This window comes from Protopterus annectens, chromosome 14.part0 (genome assembly GCF_019279795.1).
Source record: "Protopterus annectens isolate FY-2018-M chromosome 14.part0, PAN1.0, whole genome shotgun sequence".
Lineage (NCBI taxonomy): Eukaryota > Metazoa > Chordata > Ceratodontiformes > Protopteridae > Protopterus > Protopterus annectens.
In genome coordinates, this window is record NC_056748.1 from 370,172,429 (window position 1) to 370,194,449 (window position 22,021).

Sequence of the window (22,021 nt, forward strand, 5' to 3'; positions counted from 1 at the left end):
ATGTTCTGCTGGACCATTCCCAATTGATGTAAATTAACCATATTTATCTCAGGGCTTGTGTTATCTAACGGAATCTCAGCCTGGAGTTCTTCCCGGCTTGCTAACAACGGGCTGAAATGCCCAATGCTTCTTTTGTGAGTAACTTCATTCTTAATAGCCATTTTAACTCATTGTATGATGGGGAAGACAGCAAATTATCTAAAGCCAGTATTAGTAAACAACACTAAGTGGTACCATATGCATCTTCCAGTTATTCTGGAGCAATGACCTCTCTGGCATGCCAAAGATACCTATTTTGGTACTTCAGTTTGAATGTTTACGATTTTTACATATGTGAAATGGCCAGCTTATTAAAACAGAAATTAACCTATTTTATCAGAGACCATCAGGCTCAGGACACCAGGTCAGCCAGACAACAGACTGACCAAGGAATGACAGGCCTGCCTTTCCACGCTCCACTGAAGACAGCTGACAACAGCAAAATGAATCATTAATCCTCTTACTTGCTAGAAAGCTGGAAACAGATATGATGGCACTGGAATGTCACACATGTAAATGGGAAGTACCTCTGGTCACATCACAGCATGTGTTCAGCCCCGGGAAAGGTAGAAAACAAAAAGAACACACATGGCCAGAGTATGATGGGTTGCTATTCACTATCACCCTAACTTTCAATAGCATTTAAAAAACAGTACCCAGAAAATGAACCACCTCTGGAGATCAGAGATCATAAAATTACACAATCTTTTCAAGCACCTGTATATTAACCAACATACAAATACCTTTCATACATAGCTCAAAACAACCAGCTCTGAAAATACAGATGCTTTGAGATCTGCTGCAACACATCCTACTGAATAAATGGGAAAAATGTTCTTAAGCATCTCAGTTAAGAGAAAGAATGTGTTCAGAACTGGGTCATGTCACTTTAATAGTCTGACCTCATATTTTCATCATACAAGATTTTTCTCAATGACTTCATAATTCTGTCGAGTATACTTTTGTAAAGTCTGCTTAAATTCTGTTTTTGAATGCTGCATAAAACTATTTCAGTAACATTTTTTAACAAGACCTCTCATTTCTACTGAGACAAAAACTGAAATGAAAGAAAATATACTAGGGATGTAGACCCTAAAGTACATGTGGAAATGAAATTAAAAGTAAAAAAAAAAAGGCCACCCACTGGTATAGAAGATACCACTTACAGTACATCTTACAGCTGTGGTAATATAAGATAAGAAAGGAGCCCTTAAACTGAAGTAGAACTCCATCTGAAAAAAGGCAGTGCAGTAAGTGCATCAACAGAGAAAACAGATAAGGACACTTGGTATACAACTCCAGTCTTGGCAAGCAGCCTAGTACCACTGACAAAAACATCTGAAGTTACAGTCTTTCACAGCTAGATGGCATTATTCCACCGTATGTGTGCCTGCAGATTTATTCTTTCTGAAAGCAGAGCTTCCATCCTGTTCCTGTGAAACCCCTTTCTCCTATGACAGGATTCAGGAAACCCTGTACTTTAATATGCAGCTAGGTTTTCCAAGCTAAATGTGGACAAAATTCCACTATCCCAGAAATAAATTACCCAACAAAAACAAGCAGCTTCATTGTAATGCACAAAATGAGGTGAAGAAAGGAAAGAAAGGGAAAATAATGTACAAGTTTTGGAGTCTTATAGGTTCATAGGTTTGTACTATCAACCCAACCCAGTTTGTCTTAGAGTACACTTAATGTCTATATGGTGGGGGGTATGTCTGTAATGAGGTAGCTAAGGATTGGGGGGGGGGGGTATGCTTGTTTGGGATTAGTTAACTTACTGTGTGCCTCTGTCCATCAGAGACATGGAGATTAGACTGGGGGTGAATTTATGATTTCCCATCCCAATGGTCAAGGTTTCACTTGATAAGGGTCAGGGATGAACACTGCTTCATGTGGATAGGGAGTCTGTTCCATAGTATGGGGATCTTCCAAGACAGATATTGGTCTCTTTGGCATGCTTTATTTATTATGTAGCAGGCAAAGTTTAGGCCCTTGAATCTAGTGTTCCTGGTGCGGTTTGTTTTGTTTGTTTCTTACTAAGTAAACAAAGCAGTGTTCACTAGCACACCTCCCAACCTGCAGATACTGACATAGGAACAAAGGCCCCTGAAAAGTAGGGACAAGCCATCTAAAAAATTTGGACAGCAACAGCTGTATCTCAGCTCAAAAAAAAAAAATAATTCCCTTGTTAAAATAATTTGCTCCCCCAACATTTCTGACAAAATACCCTGCAGGACATTTTCTAAAATCTATCAACTCGTTACTTTGTGGGAAAAAAAACATGTTCCCAAGTACCAATCTCTTTCCCATCAAATCTCCAGCAATCGCTGTTTACCTGTGGAGAATTTCTCTGAAGTCTGCTTGGGGTATAAAATAACCTTCTTGATTCTGTTGCATACTTGCAAGCCATACATACCCCGCGGTAGTGGTGCTGTGGTAGCGTTGTCGCCTCACAGCAAGACGGTGTCCCGTTCGATTCTCAGCTAGAGAGTCTTCTGTGTGGAGGCATGTGTGAATGGGCGTGCCTTCGTTGAAGGTTGTGGGTCAGGGCTGGTAACTGGCATGTAAAAATCCACTACCAAACATTAGCGGACCGGAGTTCCACTGTGGCGTCCCCTAACCGGGATAAGCCGAAAGACACAACAACTTGGAAGCCATACATACATCCTCCCATTGTTTCTTTGTACGTTGCCTTTCCATTTTCATTTCCTAGTCTTGTCTAACATCTTCTGATTGAAGCGTACAGTTATCATGCATTGTTTTAAACATGCTGCAGGGTATTGAGATAATTGCATCAGCATTACTGTAAATAATGAACAAGTTTCCTTACAAAGACTTGCATCCTTTGCACCTTCTCGACGCAGAAAAGCTTTACATGGTCTGAGTCTGAACTGTACAAGGTCTGAGAATGGTATATGTTGGACTTTTTGTAGGGTTTGGAAAAAGCGTTATTACAATATTCGAGTGACAGTGCAAGAATTCTTGAGTTTAAACCACTATAAAACAGTTATCCAATAAGGAAAACCATTACTTGCTGCTTCCATAGGTGTACACAGTTAAACACTTTGTAAATAGTTTAAGAACTGGCAAACACAGCAAATGGACGACTATGGAGTTAAAATGCTAGCTGAAAACTCATACATTTCCTCTGACAGAGTCTTGTCAGGAAGTACAAACGGGCATCTTCCATGTACACAGCTGACAAACACAAGGTGTTCAACGAAGGACAGAAAAGTCTTTCCCGGTATCACTTTGAACTTCTTTATTTTTTATTTATTTAACATTTGTTGACAGAGCCTATTTTCAGCAGAATACATTTATTGTGACTAAGTCTGGAGCATTTCATTCAGATTTCCAAGACCTACTAAATATCCAAGAGCTGCTTTCATGTGAAGCTGAAAACAGTTTTGAATAAAATCCTACCCATTTTTATGGACTTGGAGCTATTATTGCATGTCTTGTTCTGTAATCAGTGTTCCAGTTGATCTAATGCAACCTGTACTTTTTGGGGTGGTGGGAGAAGTCTGGAGGAATTAGAAATAACTAAATTATCTCCTGAAATTCTTTTGAATTAGCTTCTGTAACAGTTTAAAGAAACCATTTGCTTGAAATTACTTTCTTCCACCCAGCACAGAAACTGGAAAAATGCTTGATTTCCAGTATGTCGCCCACAGGTGAACATGAAAGTTTGCTCAGCTCTACTCAAAGAGGCTAAAATGCAATTTTCTCCTAAAACAGAACAACATCCTAAGCTAGAAACGAGTTAATAGTTTGAAAGGAAAAGTAATCAACACACTTGTGTATGTCAGGCCAGAGACTTAACAGCACAAAAACAGTTTAACCAAAAGGGTGGAGTCTCTGTAGGAAGAAAGTACCGATCATGCCAATCACTGTCTGGAGAACAAACGGAGAATGACGAGTCAATGGTGACCTTAAGCAGGATTTTCACTGAAAATAAGAGAATGAATCCATGCTTTGAAGAGCACACAGCTGATTACACTAAGCAGTGATATGGCTTTAACTCTTAGTGCTCATTGTGACACTATCCAGATTTTAATTCAGTGTGCAAGAAAAAGTATGTTTTCCTTAAATACGCATTAGAGAGATGAGATCAGTAAAGAGTCTACATGTGACGCAAAGTTATACTGTCAAACAAAAACTTAAGCTATAAACTGTGAATGAAAATAGAATAAGGGTCTCTGGAAAACTCAAGGTTTAAAGGGCTTTCTAATAAAAAATATTTTCTTTAAAGATATATATATATATATATATATATATATATATATATATATATGAATGAGACTCAGGGGAAAAAGTTGGCATAAGTTATACTGACATTTTGTTTCTTAAAGGGCAACCTATGTTATAAAGCAGTGAATGGAACTAACAGCTTTTTAACATTTATGCCATTCTCATATGTTCCATAACTTGTAAGACGGGCCTGTACATACCATGCCACATGAACTGAATTATGTTTTGGTTGCTTGCCAAAAAAATGAAGTCTCCCTATTAAATTCTTGGTGTATTAAAACGTATCTATGTTACATTACTGGTTCTGTAACTTTGAAATACATATGGCTGAGACCATGTGATCCAAATTCTGGAAAATCTAACATTAAAAAATAAATAAACAAAATAATTTTCAACATTTTGCATGGGGGCCAAGTCCCCTGCACTCCCATACCCCCTGCTAATTAAATATACCAACTCTGTGATCGCACTACATTGCGGAAGAGTGTAAATTTCACGTTCTGTGCTGTACTGCAAAATCCATTCAAAACGTTCGAAGTTTCAAAACTTCGATCTCATGGTCCTGACCATATGACTTTCAAAGTTTTGAAAAGTACAATTTTGTACCTACCATAAATGTAGATGTTCGAGTGTATACCCTGCTGCAGTCATCACACTAGGGTTATCCTGCCATCAGGCGGTCCCGCAGTCGGCACAAATTCCAAAGTCTTGGTCCGGCGTCGGTTGCTGTCGCTTCTTCCCTGACGTCAGAGCGCCAGGGGTATATCAGAGGCATCCGACGCCATTTTCTTCAGTTTTTCTTGCCCCCGATGTCAGGTGCCCCTAATAGGTATGCAAAAGATATATATATATATATGTATAAATACATATACATATAGCTATATGGGGAAAATAAATAAAACAAAACCCTTCGGCACAAGCAAATACGCCCCAGAGGTAGTATAGAATAGAGTGGTAGAGATAAGTACAGCTAGAGAGGGGATTGGAGGGAGGGCAACCTGGACTGCAGCAGGGTATACACTCGAACATCTACATTTATGGTAGGTACAAAACTGTACTATGTTCATCATGTTACCCTGCTGCAGTCATCACACTTGGGTAGAATCCCAAAGCTAAGGATGGGCGGTGGAGTCAAACACGGTTAAAGGAGGCTAGAAGGCCCTGCAAAACTGCAGTGGCGAAGCCAGCTCTAGTCTTAGAGTAAAGTGGTAATGTTTGGTGAAGGTGTGTACTGAACTCCAAGTTGCAGCTTCCAGAAAATCCTTGGTTGGCACCCCCCTGAGGAAGGCTGTAGATGTAGCTGCTGCCCTGGTAGAGTGGGGCCTTATGGTAGCAGGAACTGGTTTTCCATGGTGGGTGTAGCAAAAACGTATGCAATGTCCTATCCATTTGGAAATGGTTTGTTTTGAGATAGCCTTTCCTTGTGATGCTGTAGCATATGATACAAAAAGCTGGTCTGATTTTCTGAAAACCTTAGTTTTATCCAAGTAGTAACGTAGCTGCCTGTGAATATCCAAGGAATGCAGGAGTCTTTCTTCTTTGTTCTGTGGATTTGGAAAGAAGGTGGGTAAATGGATGGTTTGATTTAGAGCCACACTGGATACCACCTTAGGCATAAAGGAGGGATTAGTTCGTAGAGAAACTCTGTCTTGATGGAAAATGAGGAAAGGCTCTACTGCCATTAGTGCCTGAAGTTCTGAAACTCTTCTAGCTGAAGTGATTGCTAGCAGCAGGGCAGTCTTCCATGACATAAACTTTAAGTCAGCTGAGAAAGCTGGTTCAAAAGGAGGTAGCGTGAGTTTTTCCAGAACAAAGTTGAGGTCCCAAGTAGGTGTTGGTGCTCTCCTGGGAGGCCTAATGTTCTTGGCCCCTCTGAGAAACTGCCTTAAAAGTGGATGTGAAAATAAGGGAGGATCCGTGTTGTAGTGAGCAGAAATGGCTGAGGCGTGGATTTTAATAGATGAAAAAGAAAGCCCTTTGTGTAACATCTCAGTTAGATATTGCAGAATCTGAGGTATGTCAGGTTGAAGGGTATTTTGGCCTTTAGCTTGGTTCCAGGCGCAAAACCTTTTCCATTTGTCTGAGTAGGCTTTCCTGGTGCTGGGTCTCCTGGCCTCCAGAATAACTTCCATAACAGCTTGTGAGAGAAGAGCTGGCTGGTTGCTTAGGTGATTTGCCATGCAGCCAAGTTTAAGGTTTTGAGCTGGCTGTGTAGAATCTGATTGTCTTGCTGTGTAAGCAGGTGGGTAATTTGTGGTAGGATCCATGGTGGGCCCTGGGCCATATTCCTTAATAGTGGGTACCAGTGCTGGCGTGGCCAGTCTGGAGCAATGACTATCATTCGGGGTCTCTCCATCCTGACTTTCAGTAGCACCTTTGTGAGAAGGGGTAGTGGAGGAAAGGCATATACTGTTAACATTTTCCAACTGAATAAGAGTGCGTCCACTTTCCAAGCTTGCTGGTGAAAAGTCCTTGTGCAAAACTTTGTTAGCTGATAAGTTTTGAGGGCTGGCAAACAGGTCTATGTCTGGGAGCCCCCATTTTTGAGTTATCATTGCGAATACTTGTGGATCCAGTTTCCACTCGTGGGGATCCATGATGTTTCTGCTTAGGTCGTTTGCCAATGTGTTCTTTTTTCCTGGTAGGAACTGAGCTTGTAATTGAACTTGGTAAGCCAGTGCTGTGTTCCACAAGGTCATTGCTTGCCTGCATAGAGGGTAGGAGTGTGTACCCCTTGTTTATGTACCACATTACTGTGGTGTTGTCTGTCCTTATGATAAGCTGTCCTGGATGCAAGAGATCCTTGAAGGCTGTCAGAGCATTTGGTACAGCTAGCATTTCTTTTTGATTGATGTGCAGATTCCTTTGATCTGCTGTCCATAAGCCTTGAATGCACCATCCTGCCATGTGTGCCCCCCAGGCATAGTCCGATGCATCTGTTGTCATAGTTTGCCTGGCTGGGGGTAAGGTGAAAGGCTGACCCTTGTTTAGGTGACAAGCCTGTGACCACCATAGAAACTCCTGTTGAAGGCAGGGAATGAGATTTATCATTGTTTCCAAGCTGTGGCTGTGTTGAGTCCATACGCTTTTTAGGTACCATTGTAATTTCCTCATATGCAGTTTTGCGAATGGTATTAGTAGTATTCAAGATGCCATGAAGCCCAAGGCCTGCAGAATTTTTTTGCAGGGAGTTGGGTCTTTGTTGCCATTATTCTGAAGTATTGAGTTAATTGTAGTTGTTTGTCTGGCGTCAGATAAGCCATCTGGGCCATTGTATTCAAGCTGGCACCCAGGAATGTCATAATTTGTGAGGGCACTCGTTCTGATTTCTTTTTGTTTACTGTGTACCCTAGGCAACTTAGAAGATGTCTTAGAAAAGCCAGGTGTTGTAAGAGAATGTCTTTGCTTTCTGCTTGGATGAGACAGTCGTCCAGGTATGGGTATATTTGAATTCCTCTCTGTCTGCAGTATGCAATTACTGGTGCCAGGCATTTTGTGAAGACCCTGGGCGCAGTAGATAAGCCAAAGGGCAGTGCAGAGAATTGGTAATGGGTTGAACCTGCAATGAAACGGAGGTATCTTCTGCAATTTTGTCTGATAGGGACATGCAGGTATGCCTCCTTGAGGTCCAACGTTACTAGCCAAGCTTTCTTGCCCAACATGAGAAGAAGCTGCTGTAGTGTTAGCATCTTGAATTTGGGTACTTGCAAGAAGGTGTTTAAGACTGAAAGGTCCAGAATGGGTCTCCAAACATTGTCTTTTCTGGGGACTAGAAAGATCCTTGAGTAAAATCCTTGGCCTTGCTCCTGTGTAGGTACCAGCTGAATGGCTCTCATGTCCATGAGAGCTGTAATCTGTTTCTGTGCCTCTGCCCATTGACTTTGTGGCAGGTTTGGCATTCCTTTTATCCTTGGCAAGGTGTGGAAATGGAATCTGTATCCGTGTGAGATAATGTCTAGGACCCATTTGTCCTTTGTGACGATGCGCCAGTTGTCTGCAAAAGGTACTAATTTTCCTCCCAAGGGAGCTGCCAAGAGGGTTTTGCTTGGCAGTTTGAGGTTTGAGTCATTGTGTTTTTCCTTCTAGTGATTTGGGACCGGTCTTCTCCTCCCTTCTGTGTTGTAGTGCCCCATTGGTGAGGTTTGTAAGGGATTTGTGCTTGTCCTCTGCCCCTTAGGCACCTGTATTTACCCCTCTGTGGTCTGTCAGAAGCTGGAAAGGACCAATTTTTTGTTGGCCAATTTCTGCTGAAGCGTGGGGGCTGTACCTGTAAGAAATCTTTGACCATTTGCATAGATTTTGCCTTATCCTCCATTTTCTTTAAAACCTCCTCTGCTTTAACCCCACATAAAACATCCTGCTGTAAGGGTGCATCCAGTAACTTTGCTTTAACATGATCAGGCAGAGATTGTTCCTTTAACCAAGCATGCCTACGTATAGCAGACCCAGTGACAGCTGCTCTAGAGGAAGCTTCCAAGGCATGAAAACCACACTGTAAAGTATGTTTGCCCACCTGTTCAGCTGCATGCAGCAGATCTTGCATTTCCTTGAATTCAGACTGTTGAGAGTGCGTGCCCATCTTTTGTTTTATTTGAGACATTAGGAATTGCTGGTATTTAAGCATGTGAAACTGACAATTTAGTGCTCTCATAGCTAGAGTAGTTGAGGTGTAAACCTTCTTCCCCCACCTATCTAGTCCTCTGGAGTCCCTTTCTGAGGGTACAGGATTTTTAGCCATTGAAGCCTTAGCCCCTTTGGGACCCTGGGAGATTGTCTCTGGATCAGCAGCAGGGCTTTTGTAAAAGAATTTGTGAGAGTCAGGCACTCTATAGTATCTATCTGGTTTGGCTGGAGCAGGAGGCAGAGAATCTGGATTTAGACTAGATTCTAAGAAGACATCATCCACTAGGTCCAAAACTGGGGGGATAGCAAGTGGTCTGTGCTGGGGAAGTAAAAGAAACTCTCGGAGCCTTTTCTTTGAGTCGGAGTAGTCCTGACCTTCCCAGTGGAAATGTTTTCTCATGGTGTGCAAGGTTTCCCCAAAGGAGTAGTCTTCAGGGGGAGAAGCTGAGGGAATGGAGTCCTCTCAGCATCAGAATCTTCATAAGGGGGAAAGGAGTAATCCTGTTCCTCAGAGGAGCCTGAGGAAACAGACACCTGATCAGAGGAGGCATAATCCTCCTCTTGTCTAGACCTTTTGTCGGAGGGGGGGGGGGGTGGGAACCCCTGATCAAAGAAATCAAATCTTCAGCCATCTTAAGCATCTGTTTCTTAGGCATAGGGCCTTGACCTGGAGACTGAAGTGTAGGCTTTTTTGGTTTTACAGGAGTGTTAAGCTTAGCATAAGATTTTATGGTGAGGGTAGTCGATCTGAAGACACCTTCAGAAACCGAAGATGTTTCTGCAGCACCGGCTTCCCCTACTGCAATGTCGTCGGAAGGGCCTAAGGAAAATGGCTGCGTCGGCCTAGAAATCTCTGCTGGGGGATCCGATGCGGTCTGGGGATCCAATTCAGCGGTAGCCAGGGGCTGCGTAGGTGCCTCACTGAAAACCGGAGAACCGGCGACCGGGCCAGCCGAGGCCTCAGAGTCTGGCTTGGATCTAGGCTGCCGGTCCTTATCCTTGCATTTTTTATGCAAGCCGGTAGTCGGTTGCTCTGACGGCATAGTGTAATTAAATTTTCTACCGAAGTAGTGTTGTGCGAAATCAAAACGACGCTTTACAGTTCGCTTATTGAACCTAGCGCAAAACCGACAACCAGTGACGTTTTGGTCTGGGCCTAGGCAAGGTATGCAAAAAGAATGGAAGTCCTTATGAGGTATTTGCTTCCCACAAGAAATGCAATTGTTAACTTTTTCTGACATCGGACTGAGGCAAGAAAAGGTTCCCTGACGGGGTACTTAGCTTTGAAGACTTCGGACTGAAACTCGATTTGAAAATCTCAGGTGTCGGCCGACCAGCACTTGCGAACTGCTTCTGCTTCGGGCCCCTCGCGGCAAGACAGACTGAAGAAAATGGCGTCGGATGCCTCTGATATATCCCTGGCGCTCTGATGTCAGGGAAGAAGCGACAGCAACCGACGCCGGACCAAGACTTTGGAATTTGTGCCGACTGCGGGACCGCCTGACGGCAGGATAACACGATGGACATCTTTGATAATCTGATAGAAACTCATTAAAACTGGGTACAAAATAAAGGCTGAAAAGTGTAGCATCATCATTTTTGTAGACCACCCATAACTTCATCATGCTGCATAGAAAACACACTACTACAAAACGAAAACGTAGTCAGGCACTTAGACACTTGGGTTGATAACTCCCTCTGTTTTGGCCATCACATGACAATGGTTGTTAGAAAATCCTTTTATTTAGCCTAGCTAATTGCCAAAGGAATATCATCAGTGTCTAAAGAGGCAATCACTCCCTTACACTCAGCGTTGATCAGGGCCAATTATCAAGAAAAAGGCCCTCTTTGGTGGGGTGTCAAACTAACTGTATCAAACAATTAGAAAGACCCCAAAAGTTCCTAACCAAAAAGAATGCAGTTCCAAAGTCTCTGAGCTAACAAAAGAGGCTGGAAGTTCTATCCCTTTATTCAGCGTATTACAGACTTTGAGGGAGAAGATCTTTATCTTGCTTACCGTGGCATCAGACTCCTGATTGTCCTAGACCTCCTGTTCTCTGGAACTCAAATATCTACATCAATGCTAGAACCAAGGACATAAATCTCCAAAAAACAAATAAATGAAACACAGTGAAGGGACGGCTTTATAACCCAATACCCCCCAAACCTCTGGAATAAACTTCCTCAGCATGTTAACCACCATCTTCCTTTAAACAAACTAGATGACTGGATGGGTATACACAAATTTACTCCAGGACTGACTGGTATCGCCCTCCTGGAAATAGGAGGTGTGGCCTAAGGGTGGGTACTGGCAAAGCATGAGTGGTCATAAGACTCAGTGACCTTGTAAAAGCAATGAATCTACGAAAGGGTGACTTGTACACCTGTTAGAATGGTTATCACGATAGCTAAAACTTTAGTTTTGTTGCTTAGCTAATTTAAAGTGAGGAGGAAGTAACTAATGTGTCTATGTATGTATGTATATATAAATGTGTGTATATATATATATATATATATATATATGTGTGTGTGTGTGTATATATACACACACACATATATATATATATATATATATATATATACATATATATACACACAAACATATACATACACACACTAAGATGGCACGAACTATGGTACTTTAACAGAAAATGTGATTTGTAAATATGTTTGAAAGTTTATTACATTTTGCAGTTTAATGTTATGCCACATTATAATTAAAATAATTTTCAAGTTTTCTTCACCAATAGTAATAAAATGTAATGCTTTCAGTACTGCATGGCTATTTTAACTCTAAACTGACAACACTGTTAAATGATTCTTCATATTTGGAATTTAATGTAAATTATCGGGGCACTTACAAAAAACTCAAAGGAAGGAGGCAGTGAATTTTCCCTCCTTATTTTAGGAGCTTTGTTTTAGCAACACAAAAAGTATTGGATGGTATCAAAGGATTATTTATTCAAGATATTGAAGAAGACTGAGGGGGCTAGTGGGTGGGTTACTACTGGGGGACTTTTGATGGGCAGACAGTTGCAACAGCCTTATTTGGTGGGAAGAGACTAAAAGATGGAGACTAACAAGGTCAAATGAAGATTTTGTATATAGTTTGGACTGATTCTGTTTTTCAGTCCAGACAATGTAAAGTGTCACTGAGAACATGAAATAGGTTAACAGAAACATTATTACAGATATACAGAAAATGAATATCGGCCAGGGTGTGGGGTGGAAAGGGGTATAGGGACAGTCTTTTCGTGATGCTGTAATTAGGTTTGATAGTCAGAAAAAGAGGCTAGGATCCAAATAAGTAAACCAGCATCTACAGCTTTTGGATTAGGTGAGTGTGAGCCCAGGGACAGTGAGGGAATCTGACGTTAGAAAACAATTAAAGGTCTGCCTGGTTGGGTTTTTGCAGCTGAGATAAACTAGTGTTCCTATGGAAACAGTAAAACATCTCTGCTGAAAAGTTAACAAGACAACAAATGTCAATAAAAGAAGTTAGATACTAAGTACAGTTAAAAGGACACAATCGGCATTGGTGGCCTTACATAGGAGGCCAGTAAATTTGCAAGAAAAGGCTACTCCATGATAGCATGTGTCGCCAAGTAGCATGTTGGTGGGTATCATCTTAAAGGCTCCTAGTAGAAGTCTAGGGCAGCAGTTAGACTGTCTGGGAAGATGTTTTGCAGGAATAAACGGGAACCATCACAAGCCATGTTTAACAGCCATTTCTATTTATTTCCCTCTACATTGGACATTAGGGTCTTTAGCAAAACATTTCCAAGCATCCCATATTTTCAGGCCACTGTGATACTGGAGCATGACATTTAGGCAAAAAGACATGCAAGGCAGGCCAAGACTGCACAAATTAGCAAGGGTGCAGATAGCATGTAAGAAATGGTTGAACTATCTGGAGCTAATAGATGTTTGAACTACAGAGTAGTGAGGGTGGTTTTACTTACTACTCCTGAAAGTATAGAATATGGTTAAGAAAAGGTAAGGCCTTTATATCTTTATAGTACAGCAAAAGGGTGAAGGCCTTCAGTGTGGGTCTAGTAATTATTTTCTATCCATGCTTTTTTATGCATTGTAACAGAGGCAGGACAAAGAAGTGGCTGTGAGACAATGATTGTTCCCTTCATATTCATTAGTAAAGGGAAACTGGGTGAAGCAGAGTCTTTTTTTTTAAACACCTTTATTGAATTATGACTTGTGACATAGGCAAATTTACACTTATACAAAAGTAATCAAACAATTAAATTAACATTAACAAACACTGTACTTCACATATATTGCTACATATCATATAACCTAAGCAACATTACATAAATTATTCAATTCCTGCCCCTTTTTAAGCAAGAAACATCTTTATTAAATTATTTATGACAAGCAATGATACATTTATATAAATGATAACAAACCACACCGACACAATCCTAGTTGCAAGCATTTTACATCACAAACCATGCTGACACACTCCCAGTTGCAAACATTATACATCACTTATAATCTACCTAATTGTTTTTAGTCAGACATTGCATAGCTCGTTTAAGTCCTGCCTTCTTTTAAACCTCATTCCTCCAGTGTATGTATTGTTCCCACAATTCCCTTTTCCTATGTAATTTGCTCTGACCCTTTTCTAAAGATGGCAATTCCAGTTGTTTTACCTGTTACTATAATCACTACTTTTAACATAGTTGGCTTAGATTTTGATTTCCACTTTCTAGTAATTGCTTGTTTGGTAGCCACCATAATTAGACACAGCATGGCATTACCATGTCTAGGCAACTCTGATTCTGTATCATAGCTCGGAAAAATCATCTCCCTCGTCACACGAAGCCATCCACCCAGCATCTCCAGCAGTACTTCCTGCAGGGAATCCTCAAAGTCTGCCGACCCACCCCACTCCCAGAAAATATATTCCCAAGTACCTCTTTCTTCCCCATCACACCTCCAACATGAGTGAAGGAGAATCTTAGGTGTATTTGGAGGGAAAATAAATAACCGCGGAAGGCTGAGAACACTGTAAAAATTTCAGAAAACCAGATACTGACAAAGGTCAGGGAATAAGGATTACAGGCAGAGGGAAATAAAAATATGGCATAAGGCTAAAAAACTTCAAAGTAAGCTTCAGGGACTTACTCTGGGGTAAGCAGCTGCAGCTACAACTTAGCAAATAAAAGAGGGACATCTAAGGCATATCATTAAAACAAATTAAGTTAAAAGAAGATGAGAGCAAAAGTGCTTTGTTTTGCAAACTCCATCAGAGCTATGAGGGCATTAGCTACAAGGCTAAAACATCAAAAAGCAGAAAGAACAACCTTTATAAAATATGAGGTAAGTAAAGAAGTGATTGTGAGGGAGACAAAACTTATTACCCAAGTTCTTCAGATGCACTCTCAATAGTTCTAGAAATGTAATATAAGTGGATGGATATTAATCTTAAGTGTGGGAATATCTACAGCAACATGCAAAGCTGTTATATGAATGTAGGACAAAGAAAGTTGATTAAAAGACATGGTTAAGAAGCAAGCAGCAAGAAAGTCATCCAGAACGAATGAAATCACCACTGAAGTTTGGAAGCCTTGGGACAATAGACATATTAACAATCTGCCTGCTACAATTGCTAAATACAAGGTTGACTCGGGAAGAAATGCCACAGTAAGAGTAATTTTAAAGGAAAGGAAAAGTACTACTAATGGACCGATGCAGGTTCTAAATACTTTATCCCATGCAAGGGTTCGCTCAAATTATCTACGGCATGATCCCAGCTATTCTTACTAGGGGTAATATATAAGTATTGACCGTGGGATTGGTAACGCCACTCTACAACCAAATTGGATAGGTCATTTTGACACAAAAATAGAAATTTATCTAGGCTTACAATGACCTGCAAGGGCAGCTAGCCTATAACTTACCTATGAACCTATGATATGTAAATGAGAAGTAGAAAATATTAACAAAAAGTTACTGCAGTCAAACCTCTTGAAGGCCAGCCAGTAGGTCATAAGCCTAACAATCAAACCTATGAACATTTCTGCACTGGGCTACAGAAAGGGACTGCAGTAGCATTAAATCTCCCAGAATATGATGCAGTTAGTCTCTCACCTGCCAGAGGGGATCCTTTTCTTCTGGGAAGATTTCAAAATACCTCTCCGCCAGCCTCACAGGAGGTAGAGTCTGCAGCTTCAAGTTGGTCCAACATTGTACAAACTTCACAAGGCTTTCAAATGTATACAGTCCCAGGCGGTTATTCCCATAGTTGGACAAGTGTGTCATGAAGATGCTAATCTAGAAATAAAAAGGTACAAACAGTAAGAGAAGTGGAATGGAAAATGAAGTAAAAAGTAAGGGAAAGTCATTACCATTGACCTCTGATCACTTACTACAGGTTTATTTAAAGGCACAGAACTACTTACTTTACATGTCTCCTAATAGAAATACACAAAGTAAGTTTAGTAACTGATAAGACTTGTGCCTTGTCCCCAACCTTTTGTGGATCTCTATGAACAACAGACCTGTTTACAAGCTTTACTTTCTACTGAAAGTAACCTAGAAAAACATCCTTGCTTTGATATCAGCCACTATAAAGCATAAAGTGTCAGGTTTCCTACTTGGGAAGGAAGCAGCATCCAAGAATATTAATCATTCAAGAAAAATACAGGTCACATAACCAATGCAGGCACAATGATACCTTTTATGCTTCAGGAAATATGAACCACTCAAGGTGAAATCTGTAACTTGGGTGTGCTCACACATCACCCTCTTCAAAGATTACCACTGTCCAACTTAAAAAAAATCACAAACTTAAGTGGATCAGTAAAGGAACCTAACACCTTAAGCTACCAGTTTTTCCAGAAACTTCATGACATAAAATACTTAACTTGGCAAGATGTATCTAACCAACATGTAACTTAAAAAAAATGTCAACTAACACTCTCTACTCATTTTCAGTGTACTCCATTTTCTACTCATTTTTTGGGCATTTAATATGCTTTCTGTGGTCAATGATTTATCAGTTATTCAGCCATCAACAATGGCTAGCTGTTCCTCAGCGTCAATATTCTTTTTTAAGCAACTTTATTAATTGCATTACTCAATTACAACACGAGTTTACATACATTAACAACGATAAAAAAAAAATCACACCCTTTTCCATTATTGTACACCTGCATTAGACATACAATATCCAACATAACTCTATTCTTTTATACTTGTACATTACAACATACTCGTATACTTTTCAGTTCTTATCAGCCTACTTATTTTAGTCATCTGCCTTGGCATTATTTTGTATGTATTGTTCCCAAATGTGCTTTCATGTGTGATCTTGGAGTTGGTATATTTAAGTAGTGGTTGGTGTTGGTGGGGCACAGCCCCCCACGTGGGGGATGCAGGGGGGCTTGCTCCCTAGGCTTACAACATTCAGGTAAGTTTTTTGTGTTTTTTTTTTATTACGTTTTCGAACTTTTAAAGTTCGAACATATGGTGTTCAAACTTTTAAAAGTTCAACAACGTAATATAGACCCTTAGGGAAGTACAGATACCTCTTATGGCTGTCTGAGTGATGGCCATGCTCTGATGAGGTGTGACATCATGGGGAAAGAAAAGTCATGTAAAATCCTACCACAACCATAGATGCCCTTCTCTTCACTGTTTCAGTATTCTTTACTTGAGGGCTATCTCCACCAGATAGCACCCTGACGTCAGCCAGTATACAAAAGACTTTTCACCACTGTAGGGTACATGGTACATCTGGCGTAGGCTGCAGTCATACGTAGGCCATAAAATGGATGTGCGCATGTACCATCCTCAGAAATTCATGTCCCAGGAGGAAAGGCTAACTAAAGCTAAAGTGATATGTGTGTATCCAGGAAAGACAAGAGTCCAAAGGTGAAGGTGGGGGGGATAGAATACTGCATTAGATGAACAGAAGTACATCTATGGTTATGGTAAGATTTTACACAACTTTTGTATGTCCTTCTGTTCACTTGCTGCAGTATTCTTCACTTGAGCGAGAGTGCCAAAGCTCAATAGGGAAGGGAAGGGAAAAGACTGGAGTAGAGGTGGTTTCAATGAAGTCATGGAGGATGGCTCTGGCAAAATCAGTTCTGGATTTGGAGATAGAATCCAGTTTGTAATGTTTGGTGAAGGTGTGAATGGTAGACCAGATGGCTGCTTCAAGAATGGCAGTGTTACCTAGACCCTTGAAGAAGGCCTTAGAAGAAGCCATGGCTCTGGCAGAGTAGGCCTTAACAGGGGAGGAAAGAGTCCATCCATGGTTAGTGTAACAACAGGAGATTGTTTTAGAGACAGACTGCCCTGGGATGGAAATTAATGAAGAGAGATTTCCTGAAGGGTTTAGCCTTGTCCAGGTAGTACCTCAGTTGTCTGTGAACATCCAAGGAGTGTAGGATCCCCTCACTGCAGTTTTGTGGGTGGGAAAGAAGGTGGGGAGTTGGATAGATTGGTTGAGACAGACTTTGTTAACCATTTTTGGCCTGAAGGATGGGTTAGTCCAAAGAGACACCCTATCCTTATGAAGACTAGAAAGGGGGAACAGCCATTAGGGCTTGGAGTTCTGACACCCTTCGAGCTGAGGTGAAGACAACCAGCAAGACTGTTTTCCAGGTGCAATGCTTGAGAGATGCAGACACTACTGGTTCAAAGGGGGGCACAGTCAATTTCTCTAGTACAAAGTTGAGGTCCCAGGAAGGAGGGACAGGTTTCCTGGGAGGTCTGATGTGGCGGACACCTTTAAGGAACTGCTTTCACCTCACACTTTGAGACAAGAGGGGGAGATAAGGGCAGACATGCAGCTATGGCTGACATATGTGCTTTGACTGAGAAGACAAGCCAGCATTGAGCAACTCACACAAGTAGGATAAAATCACTGGAATTTCCATGGTTAATGGATTTTGATCCTTAGATTAACACCATAATGAAAATCTTTTCCATTTGAAAACATATGATTTTCTAATGTTAGGTTTTCTGTCGTTCTGCAAAACCCTGAGCATGTCTTCAGAAAAAAAGGTGTATGAAAGGAATTAGAACCTTATCACCCACAAAGTCAACTGAAGAGTTGATAGATGGGGGTGAACTAGGCATCCTTTGTTTTGTGTGAGAAGGTCCACTGTGTGGGGTAACTTGTAGTGATGGCCATGGGCTAGTTGAAGGAGAAGAAGAAATCAGTGCGGTCTTGGCCAAAAAAAGAGTTACCAGCACGATTTTTGGTTGGCCCTGCTGATTTTGAGCAGGACGTTTGGTATCAGGGGACAGGAGGGAATGCATAGAGAGGCATCCCCTTCCATGAGAAAGAGAGGGCATCCACTTTCCAAGCCACAGGACTTGGGACTCTGGCACAAAATCTTGGAAGTTGTCTGTTCAAAGGGGAGCCAAACAGGTCTACTTTCGGAGTACCCCATTGGTTGACTATGTCCAGAACAGATTCCTGTGAAGCATCCATTTGTGGCATTGAGTCCAGGATCTGCTCAGTGAGTCTGCCACAAGGTTTCTTTTGGAGGGGATGTAAATAACCTGAATGGTCATGTTGTGTTTTACCAGGAAGTCCCATACTAGTACGGCCAACCTGTGAAGGAGGTAAGATGCGGTTCCCCTTGCTTGTTCACATACCAGAACATAGTCATGTCTGTGAACAACTTCAATGGGCCTGGGCAAAAACTGGTCTGAAGGTTTGAGGGGCCAGGAGCAATGTTCTCATTTCCCTTACGGTGAGGTGTTTCCTTTTCTGGGAGGGGGACCACTTTCCTTGGACAGTGTATTTTCCCATGGCTGGGCTCCCAGCCCATGTCCGAGGCATCTGTGTAAATTTTTTGGACTGGGTCCATAGGGTGGACAGATAGTCCTGGATTTAGGCTTACCTGTTGAGACTACTAGAGGATGTGAATGTTGGGTCCAGACAGATCTGAGGAACCACTGGAGTTTCCTCACATAGACAGTGTTGCCAAAGGCACCATGGAGATGGTACAGACCATGAACCCTAGTACCCTGGGGAATTCCCTGGCTGTGATGTGGCATAAAGGCAGAAGGACAGGAAAAAAGTGTGAAGACCCTCTGCTTTTTGTGGGGGTAAAGATACTCTTAATATGTCTGCCTGAATTCTACATCCAAGGAAGATGTGGTGTTGGGTTGGAGATGGGGTAGATTTTTTTTGTACTTTTTAGTGAACCCCAGGTTTCCCAGTAGGGGAATGGTGGTTTGGATATTGTGTTGCAGGATCTGTGGGCTCCGAACCTGTAGGAGTAGTTCATCCAGGTATGGAAATATCTGGATTTCTAGTAGTCTGCAATGGGCAATGACCGGAGCCAAGCATTTGGTGAAAAATCTTGGGAGTGGTAGAGGGGCCAACGGGCAATGCACAGAATTATAAATGCCAGGAACCCACAGAAAAATGCAGATATTTCCTGAAATTTGTGTGCACAGGGATGTGCAGACAGGCATCTTTTATGTCCAGAGATGCCATGAAACCCTGAGGGAGGAGCAGAGGGAAAAGTGGTGTGGAGAGTAAGCATTCTGAAGAAAGAGACCTTTTAAGAATGTGTTGAGGTGGGACAAGTCCAGAATTGGCCTCCAGGGGTCATCCTTTCTGGGCACCAGGAACAGCCTTGAATAGAATTCTTCACTCTTGGAATTGCTAGGGACTTTTTGAATGTAGCCCTGTAAGTAGAGGTCTGAAATGAGGTCTGTGAAGAGATGTAGCTGATCTCTGAGAGGTTGAGGGATACCCCAAAAAGGTGGATAGTTAAACCATAAAATATCCATTTCCTACGACTGAAAAGACCCAGCTGTCTTTGTTAGTGCCTTCTCACACTCAAGAGTTTTTGAGAGGAGGAGGGAGAGGGGGGAGGGACAGAAGCAGGGTAGTCACAGACTCCCTGCTCTGTCAGGAAATGGCTGCTTTTATTGAAGAGTGTTCTGAGAAGCCCTGGTCCTCCGATGTCTCTTTCCTCCCCTAAAAGACTTACTGCTCTGGTAGTGGGAGTGGCTATGGACAAAGACAGGTTTTGAAGGGAAGTTCCAATGGATTCTTGCCACTGGTGAAATTAGGAGATATTTTAACTCCTTGAATTTCTTGGTCTTTTCTTGTAGGGACTTGAAAAGTGATGCAGCAGTGGGGCCAAACAGAGAAGATTTACTACGGGGGGCCATCCATCAGTTTGGATTTAAAATCATCCTGAAGTGGGTGCAGTCTCAGCCACGAAAACCTTCTAAGCACAGACCCAGCTGCAGCTGCAGCTGCCCTGGCACAGGCCTCAGCAACATCATAGCTGCATTTTATGGAATGCTTGCCACTTGCAAGGAGGTTCCCAAACAGGACAGGGCTAAGGTTTTACCCTTGGACTCAGGGAGGTCTGAAATGGCAGCAGTAGCCTGTGACAATAATTCTAGAGAATATTTAGTCATGCGAAGTCTGTAGCCCTGAAAGTTAAAGCTGCTGAAGTGTAGGTTTTTTTAGCTAATCTTTCCAAGGGTCTACTTTCCTTGTCCGAGGGAAAAGGGAAGGTAGAAGGCAGCATCCTGGAGGGATTGTCAGTAGCAACCGAGATAACTGCTGAGTCTGCTGCAGGAGATTTGAAAAGGAAACTACAATCCTCAGGGACTTTATAAAAGAGATGTAGCTTCTTAGGGGCTGGGGCCTAAGAGTCCGGATTTTGAGAGATATTGTGAAATGCATCCAAGAAGGCTGGATGGATAGTGGAACTGTAGAAGAACTAGGTAAATCCATTTGTAGAAATTGCTAGTATCTGTTCTGAATGTTTGAAATTTGGGTGGTATCCCATTTAAAGTGCTCTCCTATTTTCAAAATGGTCTCCCCAAAGGAAATTTCTTCCATGGAGGACTAGGCACCTACAGACACCTCTTCTGGTGAAACATATTCTAAAGGAGAGGATATATGGGTTGCGTAATCTAAGGATTCCTCTTCTTCAGAAGATGAATCCTCTGATGATTCAGGATCCCTAACCCTTTTCTGGGAGAGCTGAGGGCTTGGGGAAGGAGGAAGAACTGCTGAAATCTGTTTAAGAGCCATGTAGGCCCGGAAAATGTTTTGGGAAAAGGCCTGTCATTCAGAAGGGGCCTCTCTTTAGAAGCAGATACATGCTTTGAATTTTGCTTTTTCTTAGCTGGAGACACTATTTTTGAAGAGTAGGACGACTGGACATTGGCCTAGTATCAGACGGTGCAGACTCCAGAATTTCAGATGCAGAGCTGACATCTAACCCTCTAGTGTCCTTAATGCATTTAAGGCTTGGTTCCCCCTCGACATCCAAGTCGGACGTCTGCTCAATCTCTAGCAACATGCTCGCAGCTGAAAGCAAGGCGACCTCAGAACTGGGTTCAACCTGTGACTCCGAGCCAGAGATCCCATGTACCTCTGGGTCGATCAGCATCTTTGGAGGGACGTTGGATGGCTGAGGTGCAGCCGAAGGCGTAGGCCTAGCTTTTTTTTATGGCTTATGCTTCAGAGGCTCAGTATTGGACCCCGGGGCACCCTCCACACATTTAATTAAAAGATTCAGATATTGGTTTTCCAAATACAAGGCTAGGGAATTAAGCCTGCTTCTAAGGGTTTTTGGAACAAATGACTGGCAAATACTACATGACCTATGGGGCCTAGGCAAAAGAAACACTGGGGTTCGCTGTCCTTATGAGGAATTCGTTTTCCACACTGGCACTTGCTCTTCCTGGATGATGTAACAAAAAGGAACAAAGAAAAAAAATTCCCCAACTGGGCACTTACCTGAGAAAACTACTACTTTGAAGTTGGAAACTACAAGACCGACGTTTGGTAGCAGACTTTCTGAATGGCGGTAGAAAAGTTCTGAGGATGGTACACATGTACATCCATTTTACGCCCTATGTACAACTGCAGCCACGTATCCTACAATGGTGAAACGTCTTTTGTATACTGGCCGACAACAGATGTCTTTTTGCTGCTGTAGGGTATATTTTAAAGCAAAACAGTCTGCATATTTGACTCCTGGACTTGTATGCTAAAATAAGCCATCTCTAAAATATAACATGTCCCTGCAGCTTTAACAGGATAGAAATATTATACAAGCTGGACTAAAGGGTATTTTAGTCATAG

At 41.9% G+C, this 22,021-nt stretch overlaps 1 protein-coding gene across 4 annotated transcripts in view; it reads right to left on the reverse strand.

The window, feature by feature from the left end:
• The window catches only part of NDST2 (N-deacetylase and N-sulfotransferase 2), a 1,311,836-nt gene that overhangs the window by 302,642 nt on the left and 987,173 nt on the right, over positions 1–22,021 (reverse strand). For all 4 annotated transcript variants that reach the window (XM_044056100.1, XM_044056101.1, XM_044056099.1 and 1 more), the window contains one exon: positions 15,022–15,204. In XM_044056100.1, coding sequence (XP_043912035.1) covers positions 15,022–15,204 — 183 coding nt within the window. The remainder of the gene's footprint in view (positions 1–15,021; positions 15,205–22,021) is intronic.